The sequence below is a fragment of the Penicillium taxi genome (genome assembly GCF_028828555.1).
Source record: "Penicillium taxi strain IBT 34144 chromosome Unknown utg000005l_segment0_segment0, whole genome shotgun sequence".
NCBI classification, from domain to species: domain Eukaryota; kingdom Fungi; phylum Ascomycota; class Eurotiomycetes; order Eurotiales; family Aspergillaceae; genus Penicillium; species Penicillium taxi.
Genome location: NW_026643207.1, coordinates 2384070 through 2402939, shown reverse-complemented (window position 1 = coordinate 2402939; position 18870 = coordinate 2384070). Strand labels below are relative to the sequence as shown.

The 18870-nt window shown below is 44.4% G+C and overlaps 4 protein-coding genes across 4 annotated transcripts; 2 read left to right on the top strand and 2 right to left on the bottom strand.

The window, feature by feature from the left end:
- Window positions 1-2230: 2230 nt before the first annotated feature.
- On the bottom strand, window positions 2231-3199 carry artA (14-3-3 adaptor artA; the record flags this gene model as incomplete). The annotated part of the gene is made up of 4 exons (XM_057210882.1): window positions 2231-2338; window positions 2405-2475; window positions 2531-3079; window positions 3139-3199. The coding sequence occupies 4 exons, from the start codon at window positions 3197-3199 to the stop codon at window positions 2231-2233; spliced, it is 789 nt and encodes a 262-aa protein (XP_057060425.1).
- Window positions 3200-4483: 1284 nt separating this feature from the next.
- On the top strand, window positions 4484-5008 carry N7495_008230 (uncharacterized protein; the record flags this gene model as incomplete). The annotated part of the gene is made up of 4 exons (XM_057210881.1): window positions 4484-4605; window positions 4729-4794; window positions 4851-4916; window positions 4978-5008. The coding sequence occupies 4 exons, from the start codon at window positions 4484-4486 to the stop codon at window positions 5006-5008; spliced, it is 285 nt and encodes a 94-aa protein (XP_057060424.1).
- A 5079-nt stretch (window positions 5009-10087) lies between these two features.
- Window positions 10088-12482, top strand: N7495_008229 (uncharacterized protein; the record flags this gene model as incomplete). Its single annotated transcript, XM_057210880.1, is given in 5 exon segments — window positions 10088-10571; window positions 10627-12213; window positions 12227-12261; window positions 12320-12421; window positions 12453-12482. The coding sequence occupies 5 exon segments, from the start codon at window positions 10088-10090 to the stop codon at window positions 12480-12482; spliced, it is 2238 nt and encodes a 745-aa protein (XP_057060423.1).
- A 3744-nt stretch (window positions 12483-16226) lies between these two features.
- Window positions 16227-18617, bottom strand: N7495_008228 (F-box domain protein; the record flags this gene model as incomplete). The annotated part of the gene is made up of 1 exon (XM_057210879.1): window positions 16227-18617. One exon carries the CDS (start codon window positions 18615-18617, stop codon window positions 16227-16229), a length of 2391 nt encoding a protein of 796 aa, XP_057060422.1.
- Between the last annotated feature and the right edge of the window lie 253 nt (window positions 18618-18870).

The following is an 18870-nucleotide window of genomic DNA, read 5'->3' as shown; positions in this document are numbered from 1 at the left end:
TCCGCCACTTGATGTCTTGGCAACGACCTTATGTCATGTGTGACATGTATAAGCATCAGCGTTCCATGACATTGCGCTGTTCATATTATCCTTTTTTGCCTCATTCCCCTATCCCTCATCCCTATCCAATATTCTTTCTACACGTCTCTTCCACTCTCCCTTTTTTTTTTTTTTAACCCTTTCTTCTTTTCCCTCAGCGGCAATTTTTGAGGGCTTGTTTCACCTTGTACTTTTTTTCTTTTTTTTTATCATCGGTTGCATAGCACCTTGGGCGTTTTGGGGACCGGGACTAGACTCTATTTGATTGAATGAACTTCTTTACCGGAGCCCGCACAGGAACTTTGTTTTTCGTCCTCATCAGAAATTGCATGGTCATGGTCACGGTCAACAGCAGGACAGCGTGGAAAGTTGAAAAGCATCTCAAGCGGGATTCTTGTGTTTTTTTTTTTTTTTTTTTTTTTTTCCCTTCCAGAGAAGTCCATTTTTATTGCTTTTACCTTTTTACTTCTCTTCTCCCTTTTCTCCCTCCATCTGATTGTCAGAGACGATCAACTGTACATGTCTACCCCCTGCATTTCTCTTCCTCCTTCCTCCTTCTCCATGGACTGACCCGCTCAGAAAGACTTTTCTCTTCTCTTCTCTACCTCGCTTGTTCTTCTTCTTCTGCAGCTCTGTTTCTGATAACCATAACTTGCCTCTCTTGTCATACCCAGGAACGTGTGCATGGTCTTAAAACCCCCACCCTTTTTTCCATCTTTTCTTTGCGCTTATCATACCCTTCCGATCTGTTTAGCTTTGCATTCAGCTAAAAAGCGAGGTGGTTCATCATCCATCATCAATGGAAACTGTTCAAAGATTACTCCGAACATACACGTAGTAGTAAAGAACGGATAGTAGGCATATACCTAGACTTGTGCTGATGTCTTTTTAGCCTCTACTTTTATCTCCTGTATTATATTACACTATTACACTAGTCCACAATCTAATGAACCTCAGTATAAAATCTAAATTAACCTGCTAGCCAAGCGTGTGCCACTGCAGAATATCGAGATTGGATCTATGCAGCAACCCTTATTCGGATATTTTCGGGAACTGTTCTATTCTGCTTTCGGTTGCGTACATAGCCGTGGATCCGCCAGGACCTTTACTATTCTAGGTTGTTACTAGGCCTGATTTGACTAGGTAGGTTTTCAATTGCTGTTGAGTTAAGTGTGATCCATGGGATAAACTGGAAGGAAGAGATTGAGATCCATCGGGACGAAGCTGATGTCATGGGTTTAAGGGGTTTGGATCTGCACATGTGACCTTGAACTTGGGTGTGGTCATTTGCTGCCTAATGCCTAGATCCACGGGTGTTTCCGAGGGTGGGGGCTTATGATTGTAGTCCGTACTTGGCTAGGTTGCTATTGTTTCTGTCCTTTCCATAGGAAGATAACCATGCGCATGATTAAATTCCATTGACTGTCTTAAATCTAAGATTGAGATGGGATCTTAATGCGGAAGGTGCTCAGGTAGGTGGAATACCTACCTGAGGTACAGTGCAGGTGTGATCACTTAATGTCTCTCTGCTCCCTGAGGTCTAGTTCGCATATATCCATTCTCATAGATGTCGATTGTACCGTAGATGATCTTCTACACTATCACTTCAAAGGCCGAATACTCCAATATGGCAGTAGAAGGGAAGCCAGTTGATTAAACATACCGCAGTTGATCTGAACCTCTAGCGAGCATCAAACGCCACTTGGCAAGAATACGATAAGAGACCAAAGGAATATAAGTGTCAAAAAAAGCCAAATCGGGGGATGGTACGAAGGCCCGCATTGTAGTCCTCATAAGGAGCTGATTTAAAAAAAAAAGTCTGTCCGTGTGTATGGTGGGGAAATTGGAGAGTGCGCGCAGGGGGACTCTTTGGGGAAGGGGGTAGTTAAGAGGCAAGTAGACAAAAAAAGGAGAATGAAAGAAACGAAAAGATAAGACTGGGACGAGTTCTGAGCACCCTCTGAAAATAGGGAAGCACTCAACGGAAGGAATAGGGGCTCGAGCGAAGAGATAATTAATCTTCCGTAGACCTAACGCCAGGAATCAAAATCCATCATCCATGCATCTTGCCGCCTATTGAATCCGTGTAAACTCGATCCCTGCAGCGGAAACCCTATCGCGCAAAAACTCCTCGGTCCCATCCGCCTCAAGGACGTGAGTCCATCATCAAAATCTTTTAAACATTCTTTCTTTACTCTTCGTCAGCGGGCTTCTCGGCCTCGGCGGCAGGAGCCTCCTCCTTCTTCTCGGTGGTGGCACCCTCGACGGAAGGCTCGGCCTCGGACGAGGTCCAGAGGGTCTTTAGGAAAAAAGAAAAATAAGCAGTTAGATAGGTGAATCAATCGAGTGAGGATTGAAAACTTACCAAGTTATCACGGAGAAGCTGCATGATGAGAGTAGAGTCCTTGTAGCTCTCCTCGCTAAGAGTGTCGAGTTCTACAATTTTATGTTAGTTCATAGCTTATGTATATGCACAACGGTGGAGACGAACCAGCAATAGCATCATCGAAGGCCAGCTTGGCGAGGTGGCAAGCCTGATCAGGCGAGTTGAGGATTTCGTAGTAGAAGACAGAGAAGTTCAGGGCCAGACCGAGACGGATGGGGTGAGTGGGGGCGAGATCAGTGTTGGCGATCTCAGTGGCCTTCTTGTAGGCCTCCAGAGAGCTGTCGGCAGCCTCCTTACGGCGGTCGCCAATGGCGAACTCGGCGAGGTAACGGAAGTAGTCACCCTTCATCTTGTGGTAGAACACCTTAGACTCACCGCTCTGGGCAGACTGGATAAGGTGCTTGTCAAGAACCTCAAGAATGTCATCGCAGATCTTGGCCAACTCATTCTCGATCTTTTGACGGTACTCCTTGATCAGAGTAACCTGGGACTCGTTGCCCTTGGACTCCTCCTTTTGCTCGATCGAGGTGACGATTCTCCACGAGGCACGGCGGGCACCAATGACATTCTTGTAGGCAACGGACAGGAGATTGCGCTCCTCAACGGTGAGCTCAACGTCGGCCGATGCAACGACCTTCATGTTCTCAACCATCTCTGTGTCGCAATTGTCAATAATCGGAGCGAATGCAAGCGGTAAATCATTGGGGGTGTACCTTCATAGCGCTCAGCCTGCTCAGCAAGCTTGGCGAGGTAGACGGCATCTTCATGACCCATGGTGAAAATTGGTTCTATGAAAAAATCAAACGATTTATCGTTAGTTATCTCTTTCAACTAATTAATCCAGATAGACTATAAGATATTCAAGATGAGAGTGGTAGAATCACGCCATCGACATCATCGCCCAGCGACCGGGAGGGGTAGAGATAATAGGCCCCCGTGCTCCCCCTTAGGACTCAGCTTTGTCTTACTTGACATCACTAAGGGGCTAAGATCACAGTCCATTATTCGCCTCCCTTGTTACAGAGACCACGTGGATGATCGGTGTTGACAGCGCGATGTCGTGGGGCTCTGTCTCCGTGTGGGTGTGCGTGTTTTGAGGGGGTAAACCACAATGAAGCGGTCGCGGCAACCCAATGTGTAAACAAGCAGGAAAATTGATTGACATCCATAAGAGGAGGTGTATAATCCTGATGGTACATTGATGGATTTTTGTTATCGATTCGAATCTTGCACAAACCCCCCTCAAACACTGCCAACGAAACACCGGTATGTGTGGGTGGATAAGTGGGTTGTGGGTGTTGGTGATGAAGCGGTGTTCAGGGAAAGGGGGTAGGAAATGGCATCAGGTAAAAACATCAAGAATCTTACTTACCTGGTAAGAAAGGGAAAGGGGAGTAGGAATTTGGATGGAAGTGGATGATAAGGAGAAGGAGGAAGTTTGAGGTTGAGAATGGGAAGAGGGAAGAGGGGGGGAAACAAGAGGGCGGTGTCCGTTGGGAAGATTTACGGCGAATGAGGTACAGAGTGAAAATTACTCCCCCCGAACTCTTCTAATTTTCATATCAAACTACCCTACTTTGTTATTTTCTAATTTTCTATCGAATCTTGCTTCCCTCTAGTTGCGCTGAAGTTGTATTCTCTCAACACCCTCTTGTTGTCCATTATTCTATGTGATTCGGTGGGTCTCGATTGTATGTGCGCCTCACTTTGGGGAAATGTACGGAGTACTAGTACTATCTATTTACTTCTACTACCTAAAGGATACGCCACAACTAATCTAGATCTCCAATCACTCCCATTACACTCTTACAATAATAATAATAATAATAATAATAATAATAATAATAATAATAAAAGAAAATTATTGAGGCCTATTTAATACTTTGAATTCGAGTGAGAGACCTTCGATTTATCGCTGATGTAATTGGTCACATGATCATATATCTTGGCACGTGTCGTCATCTTACAAGACAGCTCATGTTCCAGATTCGTCTGTTCCTTGTTACTTCCTCACTCTCTTCTCACACTCTCTGCTCTCAGTAATCCAATATTATCATGATGTTCCGCCAAGCAATCACCCGGCCTGTCATGGCTGCCAATCGTGCCATCTCTCAGCGATCTTTCTCGGTTGCTCTTCCCCGTATGGCCGAGGGCGACACTGGTGCCCCTCGTAGCTCTGGGTATGTGCTAACCATAGCCCCCTGCACTATCCTTTGGGGCCACTCACCTCAAATTCATGCTTCAGCCACTGTTCCCTCTCTTGATGACATCATCTGATTTCCTTTATTAACGTACTATTGTAGTGATTCCTTCACCAAGCGTGAGGCTGCCCAGGAGGCTCTTTACATCCGTGAGAAGGAACTTGAGAAGTAAGACACCTCCCACTGCAACAATCTCGAACATCTGCTGACGATTGAGTGAATAGGCTTCGTACCCTGAAGGCTAAGATCGGCGATCAACGAAAGCACCTCGATGAGCTGGAGGCTCACATGTAAGTTGCACCATATCCCTATAAAGCCCAACTTTGGTAGTATAATGCTGACTTATTCCAGTGAGGCACTTACCAATGAGTCCAAGCGTTAAATATTGAAGCCTACCTCAAACATGTCCCGTATCCGTACACTCTGACCCTTTGTATGAATATATCCATCTCCAATCCACTCCAATATCAGCGGCATTTGTTCAAGATATGGCCATTCTGTCATATTGTCAATTGAATTCATCATCATACTTTTCAAATCAAAGGAAATAAACACCCCGATAATTTGCGGATAGCCCGGATCTATACTTGCATTGTAGAATAATAGCTGTTTGATGTTGGATTGTATGGAGCATGGGTGCCACTTTCCATAGATCCTAAGCCATTGTAGATATTTACTTATGTACCTAGACCTCAGGATACCTAACAAGTCCCAAAGTTACTCCCAAGGTCTCATCATCAATTTATGCCACTAAGTCCTTGCAGTACTTCCAATTGAGTTGTAGTTGAAGTAATAGTGCTCTCTAGGGATTTCAATTGAGGCGACCACCTCGAAATTAATCTACAACTATTCCTTGGTAACCATAGATATCGATCAAATCACATCCAATGTCAATCGTGGATTTAACTGATAGTTCCAACGTCAAGGTATTTATCCCCTATTCTAGAGAGAGAAAATAACAGCTATAAGACAAAAAAATTAGCATAGACGACCGCAATCACGCATCTAGTCATTGAAGGTGGATAAGGCGGGTGTATACTTGCTGGAAGCAAAAATTTAATGCTCACAAGCGGATTTGAACCGCTGACCTCGTGATTACTAGTCACGCGCTCTACCAACTGAGCTATGCGAGCTGGTAGATGATTAGTCAGTGCCGTATTCAAATTATATTTAGTTGGCCAAAGCTGCTTGCTGGATGGAACCCTGGATCCATGCACTATCAAGGCTTGGCAGTGGAACCCAATTCTCGCTTAACTATGTTTCGTTTAGGTGAATAAGACTCAAGAGCAATTAAACTACATAGTAAATAGATAGGAAAGGACCAATTACTACTAAAAATCTCAATTGTCCCAATTATTATATCTTCAAATGTGGTTGTGGCTGTATATGGTCAGATCTCTAAAAAAAAGGAGGTAGATGTGTGTGGACGAAAAAGTTTCAACGTAAATAGAGCAAAAATTAAATGCTCACAAGCGGATTTGAACCGCTGACCTCGTGATTACTAGTCACGCGCTCTACCAACTGAGCTATGCGAGCCGGTAGATATGTTGTCGTCGTCCAAAATCCTCCTACATGATTCTCTTATAGTTAAACGAGACAAAAAACACCAAGGCAATTCCATTAAATGGAGGTCGACTGTATTCCAACAACTTCATGAACATCTCCATGTTATTTCTCAATCAATTGATAGCTACTAACTAGTATCTACCTAGGTAGCTTCTGTTGGAATATGGAACAAAGCAGTCATGTGATCAAATCGTTACTTTATAATAGCTAGCAAACCAAGAATGAAAACTCAGACTTTACAACCATTTCAAAGGACACACAGATATCATAGGAGCATAAAGCGTTACCTGTCATAGGTGTCAGAAGTGGGCGTTAGCCTCTTGTCTACCATTTCGAATAGCTATTCAACACTTGGTACTGGTGTACCGACAGTTTCATCTATTAATATTCAGCCGTACAGACATATGGTCAACAGAAATTTTTAAGGTTTGACGGAAACGGCTGGACCTGGCAATAGTTAGATAGGTAGCTTAGTGGTATGATATCTTTACACAGGTTCCTGGGCATATTTTTAACTTTCATGGTGCCGAGAACCTAGGTTACTGAGAACCACATATATAATATAGGTAGACTACATATATGGGTAGGCGAGTAATCATGCATTGAAGAAGATGTACTCATGGACATCGCACCCTAAGACCGAATTCAAACTAAGAAGATCTTGTGCAGTGCGGATCTAGCATGAGAGTTGACAAGACGGTATTTATAACCATTGTTGCTTTCATATCCGAATGGGGGTGTGTCAGATGCTCAAAGGGTTGAAACCTTCAAATTACCAAGGACAACTCTCATCCATTTGAGCTATTTTATTTCAGGAGTCTAAGCCTCTTAAAGTGGTATATCTCACACTGCCCAGAGTGCCACTGAAGTGGACAGATGTCCACTGATTGGAACGCCTATATTCTTCGACTGTGATAACTTAAAGTGTTGGTCTAGGGTAGAGACACAAAGTGCGAAGAGCAGAAGACATTCAACCTTGAGACAATTACCTGGATTACTCGTACTTCCAAGGCTACAGACCTCAGCGTCACAGTCATTTCTCTTCCGACCTAATGGCAGCCTATATGTTTCATCACCAAATACTTTGATTGCGACATAGTCTTACCCCAGCTAACACATCACTGGAAGAGAAGGTTTGCCATTATCAAATGTACCAGGGCATATGAATACACTTCTACCTTTCATCCCAAGGTCACCTTAATGCCATATACTTCATCCCTGGTCTGGTTGGCGACTAGATATCAGCAAGGATAGTTGGACTGGTAATGGACCGGTGCTGAGAGATTATAGAAAGATAAGGGATGTTCAGGTAGCTAATTAGAGACCTTAGGAATGTTCGCTGGGCATTCATCAATCAATCACATATTTATTGACGGATCTACAGGTCAATGATTCCCACATTTTTCAGTTTGTCAGTAAATTTTTCCACCAACTGCCGAGGCCCGAGCTTGAAATGTATACCTAGGTATGGTAGGTCCTTAGAATTGGCTTTGACGACCCGGTCAAGTCTTAACCTGAGTTGGACTTAAAGCACCTGGGATCACGAGGCTAGTTACTGTTGGAATATCGGACAAACGACATCCCGGTTTAGACTACATCACGAATCCCTGTTCAGAGTGCATCGCAAACGACAACCTTGAACAGTATGCATTCATAACAGTGATGTCCCGTCTTTACTGACTCTTCTGTCTTAGACGATGGAACGCATTCGTCTAAGACAGAAGAGCAACTTATAGTGGCTTTCCTTCATCAGGCTTATAACCTTGACTATCCATCTCTACCTAGGTAGTATGGTTGTTTTAGAAAAACATCTATGAAAGGTACATCCATCTCAACTGCGAGAGCCACTACAGCACGTTGGTATATACATGCGATTGGCTAGAGTAAAGTTATCCTTCTCACCTAATGCCAATGAAAACGGCATTGAGCTAATATATTAAACTCGTTACTAATCAGCCTTGGAATTAATTAATTCAGGTAGAAACGGATAGAAAGTCCTGGGGATGTGTAAAAGATAGAAGTTATAAGAATTTGAAATAGTAAATAGTACGTAAAACCTAAGCCTAGGTTATGGGATCAAAAGTCTGAAGAAACTTCAACCAACCAGCTCGCATAGCTCAGTTGGTAGAGCGCGTGACTAGTAATCACGAGGTCAGCGGTTCAAATCCGCTTGTGAGCAAACACATCTCTTTTTGTTTTGTTTGCATAATATGTTTGTTAGGCAAGTGATTAATTAGAGTCTGACTACGGGATGTTATTTGGCTTAATTTTTTAAGGTTAGTGGCACCAGTTAGCTAGCTATCACTTACGTGCAATGAATTAATAAGTATATAACGACCACCCGTGATGGTTCCTTGGAATACTGTTGTTTGTGGGTTTTGTACGCGTCATTCTACTCTATTTTAATAATATAAATGCAAAATCACTACATGTAATACATCACGTGGGGCGATAGTTCAGTTGGGAGAACGTGCGACTGAAGTTCACTTGAGTCATTTAATCGTAAGGTCGCCGGTTCGATCCCGGCTCACCCCATTTCTTTTTTACGTATTTTTATTTTTATTATTATTATTTTTCTAAAGAAAACTTTATCCATCCTTTTGATTTTTGTTGACTATAAAATAGAGGTCGCGCGTGTGGTACATACATACATACTACTACTACCCCTTGAAGTATCATAGCTACATAATCTACTCAAAACGGCCCGAAACGAAGAGACACAAAATTTTGATTTTATGCATATACTCCATAGTATCTGCTTGAACCAAGGAGTTATCTGGGAGAACTATCTTGGTGAATGCCGTTACGGATACAGAGATTCCGGTTTAGAGAGGCTTAAACGCATACATGCATCTTCCTCCTCAGCGTTAGATAGGAATTCTTCTCCAAGTGATCGGACAAGCCGAAGCAGTTGATGAAAAATGAGGTTCGCATCAACCGGGGGTAGTGTAAGCCCAGTGACACAGTGCACCCAGCATGCGCAAGCACAGAGGCTGGTTGCTGTTATCAAAAATAAGGATAATCAATGTGTTTTCCATTGGAAAACTTTCAGAGATTAAACTGAAAAGAACAGATACTACACTTGATCTAAGCCAATTGGCAAAGAGAGCTGAAGAAGAAAGAAAAGAAGTTCCAAGCGCAAGAAGAAAAAGATTTAAATAGGGTTCCCGCTCTAAGCGAGCTTAGTAACGAAGTCACATGGTTAGCTGACAACTTGGTTTTCCTCGACCAATCAAGTCACACCACTCAAAGGCTGACTTTCCCAGCCTGATTAGGCTTAGCTGACGCTGACGAGCCGTATAATAGTTGGTATACGGCGTATCTACATATCTTTTTTGTTCCAATCAACGGACACACGTGTCATTGTGTGGTGTCATACATTAGGAATACTGCTACTGTTAATTTTTTTGAGGCAGTTTGGCCAAAATCTGTGTCCTCACACTTTACTAATCGGTAACAGCCGGGCACAAGTGAAGTCGTGCTTACTCCGTACTATGAAATAAGCCTTGACCCTTCGAAAGTTCATTGAAGCATGATTCGTCACTTATACCTAACCATAATCCCCTGGGTACGAACCACAGTACTAGTTCCACCCTAATGCCGAGGCTTAGACATCAGATATATGATTTGAAAGTTCCATGGGTTGATTTAGTATGCAGTCTGCCTCACACGGGGCACTTGAGCATGCGCCACTTTTGAAAACACGCTGGGTCAAAGAACCTCGGAGCTGCCTACTTAGGTAACAACGGCTAGAGAATAACATGTATACTTATGATGGCTTGAGGATACCCCATAAATACCTATCATCAGGTCCTGATCCTGGCTTGGGACTGATTATTCAATTTTATCTATCTACCTATCTTTCTCTGCAACAAATACCTAATTATTATTTATTATGCCTAAGAAAAAGGTACATGGGTATACGAAGTCTACAGAGTTACCACCACCTCCTTACAGCGAAGAGAATCCGTTGACACCCACCAATCTGCCCAAGTTGAATCTTAATCGAAACGCAGACCAAAACTCAGATTCCAGCGACCTCGTCACTCCAGATCAATGTGTGGCGCATCTGAAACTGCTCGCTGTTCTGGCGGATTTACGAGACACCATATCAGGCCACAATGGTCTCTTTGGTATATATAACAGTATAGCCGAACGCTTTGAGCCACAAGATCAGCGTGATCGAGCTCTTGCTCGTATTCGGGAGAAGAGATGGACTGTGTATACGGCACGCGCAGTCGACCGCTATGAAAAGTGGTGGTCTTCTGCTTTACCCTCTTCAAGATGCAGACTGACAATAACCGATATGATGACTCCCAACTTCGAGGATATTGTTGATCCAAAATCAACATTGACATGGAAGAACCCTCCTCCAATTGGTACGTCTAAAGAATATTCCGGTTGATATCTACGTATCTTACAACTCTGTTCTAGATGTTTTGATGGTACTTCATTCACACATGCTCAACCCGAGAGACTTTCTTCAAGATTGCCTCATTCATGGGAAGATGTCACTCTGGAAAGCGGGCTTTCCATTTGAGCTAGTCAATAACTGCATTAACGACGATACTTTGGAATATACAGTCAGTCAGGGCTCCCAAACTCACTTTAGCGACAAAGTGGGTCTCAATTGGGATAATATACTTGACCCATTGGTCAAGTATATTGAATGTCCAGGCTGCCATAAGACTCTTCATGTTCTCTGGACCTGGAATAAGAGGAAGGAAGGGGCTACCCCAGACGAACTTTTCAAACTGAGTACCGGCTATGCTGATACCTGTTTCAAAGAGATTTGCCTACACTGCAAAATTGAAGTCGATCATGGTCGACTTCGGGTGCGTAAGTTTTGGAAAGATATCAACGACAATATTGCACGCGATTACCCGATGCCTGGATCAATCTTGAATATCAAGGGCATGCCTGAAAACCTCGCTCCAGATGACTACTACAAGACTTGGCCTAAAAATGTTATGAACCGACTGATATATAATATCGGGAAAAAACTAGCCGTGTATACCGACCCAACAGAACCTCGTGACATGAGTGATATTCGCTCCGATATCCAGGCCAAACTTACGGCTTATAGTGATAGGTACCAGATCTTCGGGCCTAAAAGTCTGAAAAATCCGTTGAAGGGTGATAATAAGGTATACTTCCAGCGAACTATGACGCACTACTGGGAGAATTTCAGTCTATTTGGGCTTGATCTAGTTGGTGCAGTGATTCGGCAGGGTACTTTTGTCCAGAAAATGGATAACATCGACTGGCTCCACGCACCTACAGTCATGGAAACAGCTCAGCGTTTAATTTCAAAGTACACAGTTTTTATGAACATCATGATCTCCAATCGAGGAGAAATGGCAGTACCAACACTGGATATTGATTTGGCCTGGCACACACATCAGTTGATGCCGCAGCGGTACTACCGACACACCACATCGAAGTCTGGATATTTCATCAACCATGACGACAAAATCGAAGAAACTCAGCTTTCAAAAGCCTTTGAGTGGACAAGCAAGATGTACCGCCGCGCCACAAATGGAGAAGTCTACAGCGCATGTACCTGCTGGTACTGCGAGGCCGTCCGCGTCCCAGACATATATGACGGAATTCTCAGGAGTATCGGCTCAACTTCACGCGCTGCCAAAAAAGCTGACGCCCTACATGAAACTGTGTCGTCGGATCCAGAAAAGAACCCGCATATCTCTGCGCACAATGCTGTGCGGCCGGTAGAGGAAGCCGTAAGGCAGGTCCAAAGTACCTACCTTTATCAGCTCTACCTCAAGCAAAATTACGCAAAAGCGTTCCGCCGTTCTCAGAAGAGACAGCGCTTACCCTTACCCTCGAAGACAGACGCAGAAGGTGGTAGTAGTAGTACTAGTCGGGCTGGACCCGATTATGCTACACCTCTTGTCTGGGGCTTGCCAATAAATTTTCCATACTATGCACCCTATATGTGCGATCCAGGCATTAGTCCTGGTACGTATGTGGAGAATACAACGGCTGTGCAAAATGCCACCTGTATGAATCTCAGCCTTGGATTTTGCACTGGTACAACCTGTGGAACCAGTAAGTTGTCTTTTTCCAAGACCCTTTCCTCTATTCTACTTGGCTAATCTGTCTCTAGCTGGAGGAGAAGGAGGTGGAGATGGAGGAGGAGGAGGAGGCGGAGGAGATGGAGGTGGAGGTGGAGGAGATGGAGGAGGTGGAGGAGGTTGCGGAGGTGGCTGTAAGTTTATTTTTTTTCTTTCATTTTCAAGGTGAGGCAAGCGTTAACCTCTATTCCGTAGGTGGTGGATAATTATGATAGAGAGTACGTGTCATTTATTGATGTACTTCTTTTTAGGAACTGATCGGAATATAATGCATTAATTTTGACTTTCACAGCTCCACATCCCCTTATCCCCTCATCTCCAATGTTGTTCTTGCCGTTTTACTTTAATTGCTGAATTCAACTATTAGTACTCGCAAAGATAAAACTGTTCATCTATCAATAATATCTACTCAGAAATCAGATACATAGTTCATGAGCTCGTTCATGAAGTTAGAAAGCCCATGGTTTCAAGGTTCTAGCTCAGCCATTTTTTAGCAGATCTCGGTACCGACTTACTACGATAGTTTCCTAGAAAGATGGATTCTTTCGTGAGCCAATCAAGCAGGAATTCTAGGAGCTCGATCCATTTTTACGAACCCCTTAGTGGGTTCACCTAATATGGCTGTTGATATCGAGAAATCATCTTTGAATTCTTTCTGGTACCAGGCGCGGAGAGAACTTCACCCTCCGGGGCATAGAGAGACCTGCTAAGGTCCGATCAGAGTGAGCACCACTAGTCCGACCCCAGAAAGCCTCCGGAGCAACCGTGTTCAAGGCTTCTGGACCTTGTCAGTCTGGATACTGCTAGGCCGTGTACTACTGGACACTAATGTGGAAAAAGTAAGAAGATGAAGCTGGGTATGATGCGTGCTCTAACTATACTTCCGAGTAATAGGCGATCGTAAAGGGGGAAATCTGTTAATAAAGAAACAAAAAGAAAGAAAGCTGAGCACCAGGAACCGAAATCATCTGGCCACTTGAGAATTCCTTAGTTGACTACATTATAAAGGATTGTGGCCAGTCTTTTGAAGGTGTCGCCCGATCCTGCGACGTAATTCGAACAGGTTTAATGGTAGATGGTTCAGCGGGTTTCGGTTAGCCATAGCATAGACGCCGAAAACATCACCACGATAAAGGAACGGTGCCGCCTGCTGGAACTGAACATTTCCAGGCTGGGGAACTGGAAAAATATCCCAGTCCCCAATTCACACGGCAAGGCCGTTCGTATTCCTATCCCAAATCTCAAAGGTTGCTTCAACTCCTCGTCGTGTATCACGAAGATTTATAATTATGACTTTTCGTGTATGGCACCGCCCTTTAGGAGTAGATGTGCATTAGCTACAAGGCTCGGATATGACTGACTTCATCCAGCCTCCATTGAGATTGTGAGAAGCTGATAGGAGACTGAAATGGTTGAATCGAGAGATCGGTGATTTTTGCGTCGCTTATATATGGTGGCTGAAGCATCACAACCTTGGGGGTTCCTCCAAAATAGAGCTCACTTTCTTCGGCTGGAGTAATATGGCCCAAGTTGCTCCATCCCCATATTTAGCTAGATAGCCAATAAATTGGCGCTTCATGCTGTGGGGTAGGCATCTTGATATGCATTGTTTTTTTGAACAAAAAATGTCAATTTGAAGCCGAGGTTTCTAGTCTCGAGAAGGTTCCAGAGGTCTCGTCCGAGATTTTCGGACACATTCGTTAACACCAACAACGGCGAAGCATCGCATAGGATATTACTCTGGACAAGGGTGAACGCCTTTTGCGCGGAGCGAATATTTTCAAGCGAAATGGTTAGATCTAGCTCTTGGGACCGGGGTTGATCTAAAGCGAACCCACGATGAGAAGTTAGAGTCCAAGGAGGGAAATATTAGATCTTTCCTAAAATGGATGTAAAGGAAATAGAAGTTGCAGCTAGCCCCATTTTCTCGACACTTACTTTCTCGACGACACTATTTGAAAACCATCGATTGAAACATCAGTCATTAGAAACCACCTCTTTCTTCAATTATTGTTGAGTAGTCGCAGGTTATTCATAAAGAAAAGATGAGCTTCCTTGTTTCTTAAATGGGGTGAAAGGAGCCAAGGATCCAAGATAAAATAGAAATACTTTAACCCCAGGTTTTTGGAATGGCGTGGTAGAATTTGACTATTTCGCCTAATAACAACGATAGTAATATGGCCAGTATCCAGATCGTCTGCGATAACAAGGAAATAGTTCCATATGATTCGCATAAAAATGACCGTGCCTCGGTAAGTCATGGCCATGGATTGAAGTTTACCAATTTCAAGTGAGGCACTTGGTAGCACGTCAGTGATTTACATATTAGAGTGACTAGGAATAGTCACAGGATTAGAATTAAGCCCGTCGTATTTACCACTCTCCTGAAAATATGACAAATCTTCCCGCTGAAGTTGAGCTGGGTACTGCGGTTTCTTCTCGAAATCAGACATCTTTTAAGTGTAGTAAGCTTAAACTTGGTACGAGAAGTATGCCAGAGCGACAGGAGGGCCTACTCGGGGCTTATTTATCTTTGAGTCCATGCAGTCAAAATCTTAGGATAGGGGACCGGGTGCTAAGCTCACATAAATGATTTACCCTCACCCTAAGGAGATTTCTATGGCTGCTTTGGGGTGAGCTGGGTTCTAAGGATGTGTGAAGAATTGGCCGCGTTTTATATTCGGCTCAAGTACGGCTGAGCGGACGGAAGCCATAATTTCCACACCACATCATCGTATGTGGTAGGGTAAGACAGGTAGAACTATAAGGCAAGATGAGACGGGAGATACAGGGAGGGATGGGCAAGCGCCGCATCAGCGTTGCACGACCAGGGATGAGAAGGGTGAGTGCATAATACACAGGGTGAGATCGAGGTGAAGCCAAGCTAATTTTTTATTAATACTCTAATTCTTAGTGTTTAAAACCCATTGAATACTATTATACCTCTTAAAACAATAATCCCTTAGCATCTGCTACCTCGAGCTAACTAAAGCTAGCGACTGCACACTCATGCCTTCCTTCATTGACATTGCTACAGATATAGAAAACATACTTTCAATTAGTACTCATCGAGTCTCACTGGTCAACCATATGATGGCACTGAGTAGTCCAGTCTGAGCTTGACTATATAGAGCTACCTAGGTACGAAGTCGAACGCGATTTGAACTTTCAATAAAAGGCGTAGTGCCTGTACGTACTAGGTGTTCCATAATTTTTTCTTACACAATTTTAGTCTTTTCTTGACACGATATCCCACCTACCTCCACTCATGCCGCCACACTCTAGCTTTACTAAGTTCCAACCCTTGCCGTCAGCAAGCTCGTTCTGGCTATCGTCTTAGCTTAGTTTATCCAAGCCAGTTACCGATACATCTTCATAGACTACACCATCATAATGGTGATTTCATTTAGTGTCTTCTATGTCTCCCTAAGCCGGGTATGTCTAAAGTGATCTATAGAGTAAGTATTTTAGGGTAGACCCACCACTGTCCAGATATGCTCACCCCGTTCTCACCTAGCTTAATTATGGCTGAGCGGACGGAAAACCCTATCTTCCATACATATGGTTGTATGTGAGAAATTAGCTGCAAGGGAATTCATTTGCTTGAGCGGAAGCGACGAGCTGCTAAGGAAGGCTGGCTTAATACGAAGGTGGAGATGGACAGTTTCAAGGTTGATACTTAAGTAGATGGGTTAAGCCTATCATGTCTACTGTTTATGGCTGTTTATATCCGGACTAGATCTGTCAAACCCCAGCTAGGTACCTAGTAGAACGAAAGGAAACAACCTTGGAATGCTTACGTCCAGATACCTGGCAAGGTATATCCATAGCTAGGGTTATTACCTAGGCATTAAGACGTAGTTTTCAAGCCTGGTACAATAAGTAAGTTATCCCTATTAAATAACAAATTTTCATTATAATCACCGAAATGCATCATGACTACATAATTATACATTTATGTCGTCGCCGACTCCTTTCACGGACCGTACGGTTATTCCAATCCTCAATGCGCCTCCGCCACTCCTCGTCTTCTGGAGGCGGTAAGCTGGTAGGCTCTGTCAACACACGGCGGTGGAATATCTGTCTTAGTGCTGTTTGTTCTTCGTCTCCCACCGACGGGTCCAGCGGGTTATTGTTGAGCTGGTTAGTTTGTAGAAGATTTGGAGAGGAAATGGAGTAAGGGTAGTAGTTTGGACCCAGCATGGTTGCCCCTAAAGATGGCATGGGCTGTTGACCTGGGTTTCCTTGGTTGTTGGGATGCGCCATTTCTGTACGAGGAGTATAACTTTCCCGGCCGCTGGGAATGATGCTTAGTCCTCGCAGTCGGTCACGCAAATCTGTCCGCGTTATCTGGTTCTGCTGAACTGATACATCATGTGCTTGAAAAACTGGGAGTGCATTAGGAAGAAGACTGTGTTGTAGACGTTGAGGCAATGGTTCGTCAGGTTCTGGTTTGTAGGGAGGCGGTGGTGGCACCCAATTGTCGGCATCGCTTTCGTGGGGAATCTGGCGGCGGCGTGGTGGAGTGTTGCGATATCGTGGATCATACCGCCCTCTTGTCGACGCTGCAGCCGTTGCGGCACGTGTGAGAGTGTCTTGAGAACGAGGTTGTGTATTATCATATGGCATTTCAGGTATAGCCCCAGGTCTGATCCCACCCTGTAGCGCTGGGGCATGAAGGAGTTGAGAATCTCCAATAGGAGAAGTCCTTGATACTCGATCACCACGAACCATCTGAGTTCGCCGTCTTTCCAGCTCCACCTCAGCGTCTAAAGAAGATTTTGGCTCTGGAAGCATCTTTGGCGCTGTCTCCCCGACTTCAATATCGAGTTCCGTTTCCTCGCCGTTAGTCGTTGATCTCTCAAAGTCCAAGAGCAGTATTCTTCCTCCGTCCACAGGGATATCTTCTTGTCCAAAAGCCTGTGGGTGTACCCCACCAGGTGCCACAGCAACAAGGCGATGCTTGGGCTTAATTGATGACGCCGAATGTACCCAGCGAGCGGAAGTGATTCCGTGGATGTTGGTCAAACATCGTCCACGAATCAGTGCTTTGCGTGTTGGAACGATCTTCTGGAGCTGTGCTAAATTATCACGATGGCTATTACAATGGTGGCAACCGCCAAATCTAGTGACATCACTATCTTGACTGGAGTTTGCTGGAGCTATATCAAGACGCTTCGGAACTCCATATATCCATACTTCGGAGTCCTTAAATCCTAAAGCAGCAAGTTCTCCAGCGTCATCCACAGCAGGATGCATGAGAGGTGGCATTTCTCTTAATTCGTCCTCCTGAAATGGACTGGCAAAGTATATACCGCCTGTGTTGGGGTTTGTAACTTTGATTGCTCTAAAGGCAGCAAGCTGGCAATCATAGCCTAGAATCCAGCTGTCATCTAATTCTTCATGCTCTGGAATCAGACAGGCATGTGAAAGCCCACCAATCTGCTCGGGGAAGAGTATCTGTGTTGTCCACATGCGCATTTGAAGCTCTTCTGGTGAGGCATCGGTTCCAGTCTCTGTGTAGAACGGGGCTGTGATAGTCACAATGCCATCGTGGTCAAAGTCCCCAGATGACCCAAGCAGCATCGAACCATCTGTAGTAAATGAAAGCGCCTCTACCCGAAGACACCTTGCGGCACGACGTTCTGTGGCTAGAACCCCTTCCCCGACGGCGTACACTTCAATGCTATCCTCAAAGGACAAAGCCAACACGCTGCCAGTGGGTGAAAATGTCAAATCCCTAGGAGCATCATTCAGGACAATAGTCTGTATATGCTTGGCCTCTTCACTGGAAAGTGTATAAATATTAACCCGATGTGTGGACGAAAGGACTGCAAGTAGTGTACCATCATCCTTAATAGCAGCACCTTGAGGTCGCCGGCGAATTATTAGCTCATGTTTAACGGTCACTGGATCTGTGGCCACATCCAGAACTACAATTCGAGATGAACTGATACATAGTACCATATGGCCATTTGCCGAAAATGAAAAGCGAAATACTTCACCCTGGGGAAAGGCCGTCGAGGAACTCATGGAACTCGAGATCATTCGCACTAAAGTCCGGCGTGGCCGTAGAAAAACATCGAATGCATTTCGTCTTACTTCTTCCAAGAATTGGCGTTTAATATCTGATAGGCCTTCTTCGCTGGGGGTGGGGATCACCCCGCGGGACCAAATGAATGAAGGACATTGTGATAGGTGATGTGCGTACAGAGAAGGAGATTCTGATGCCCGCCTCCATTGCCGATTTAGCAACGCCAAGGATGCAAAGGTGTTCGCATCCACGGCATAAAGAATGCTACGTGGGTCAGAATCACGATCTGAAGCCATGGAACATCATTGAAACAAAGTTACGTACTGTTCAATAATAATAGGGGGCAGCCGTTCAAAGGCATGTATCACTGGGAGCACATCCTCCATGATATCCAGCAATTCCCGACATACGTATAATTGTGTAAGAGCCAACACTTCGAGATGGAGATGCCCTTGAAAGGAAGTAGTCGCTCTTTCGCAGTCACGTCGATCCCTTGGATACCAGTTAGAATTCCAAATGGAGTCTAGCCCCAGTAGCGAGTGCTGACTC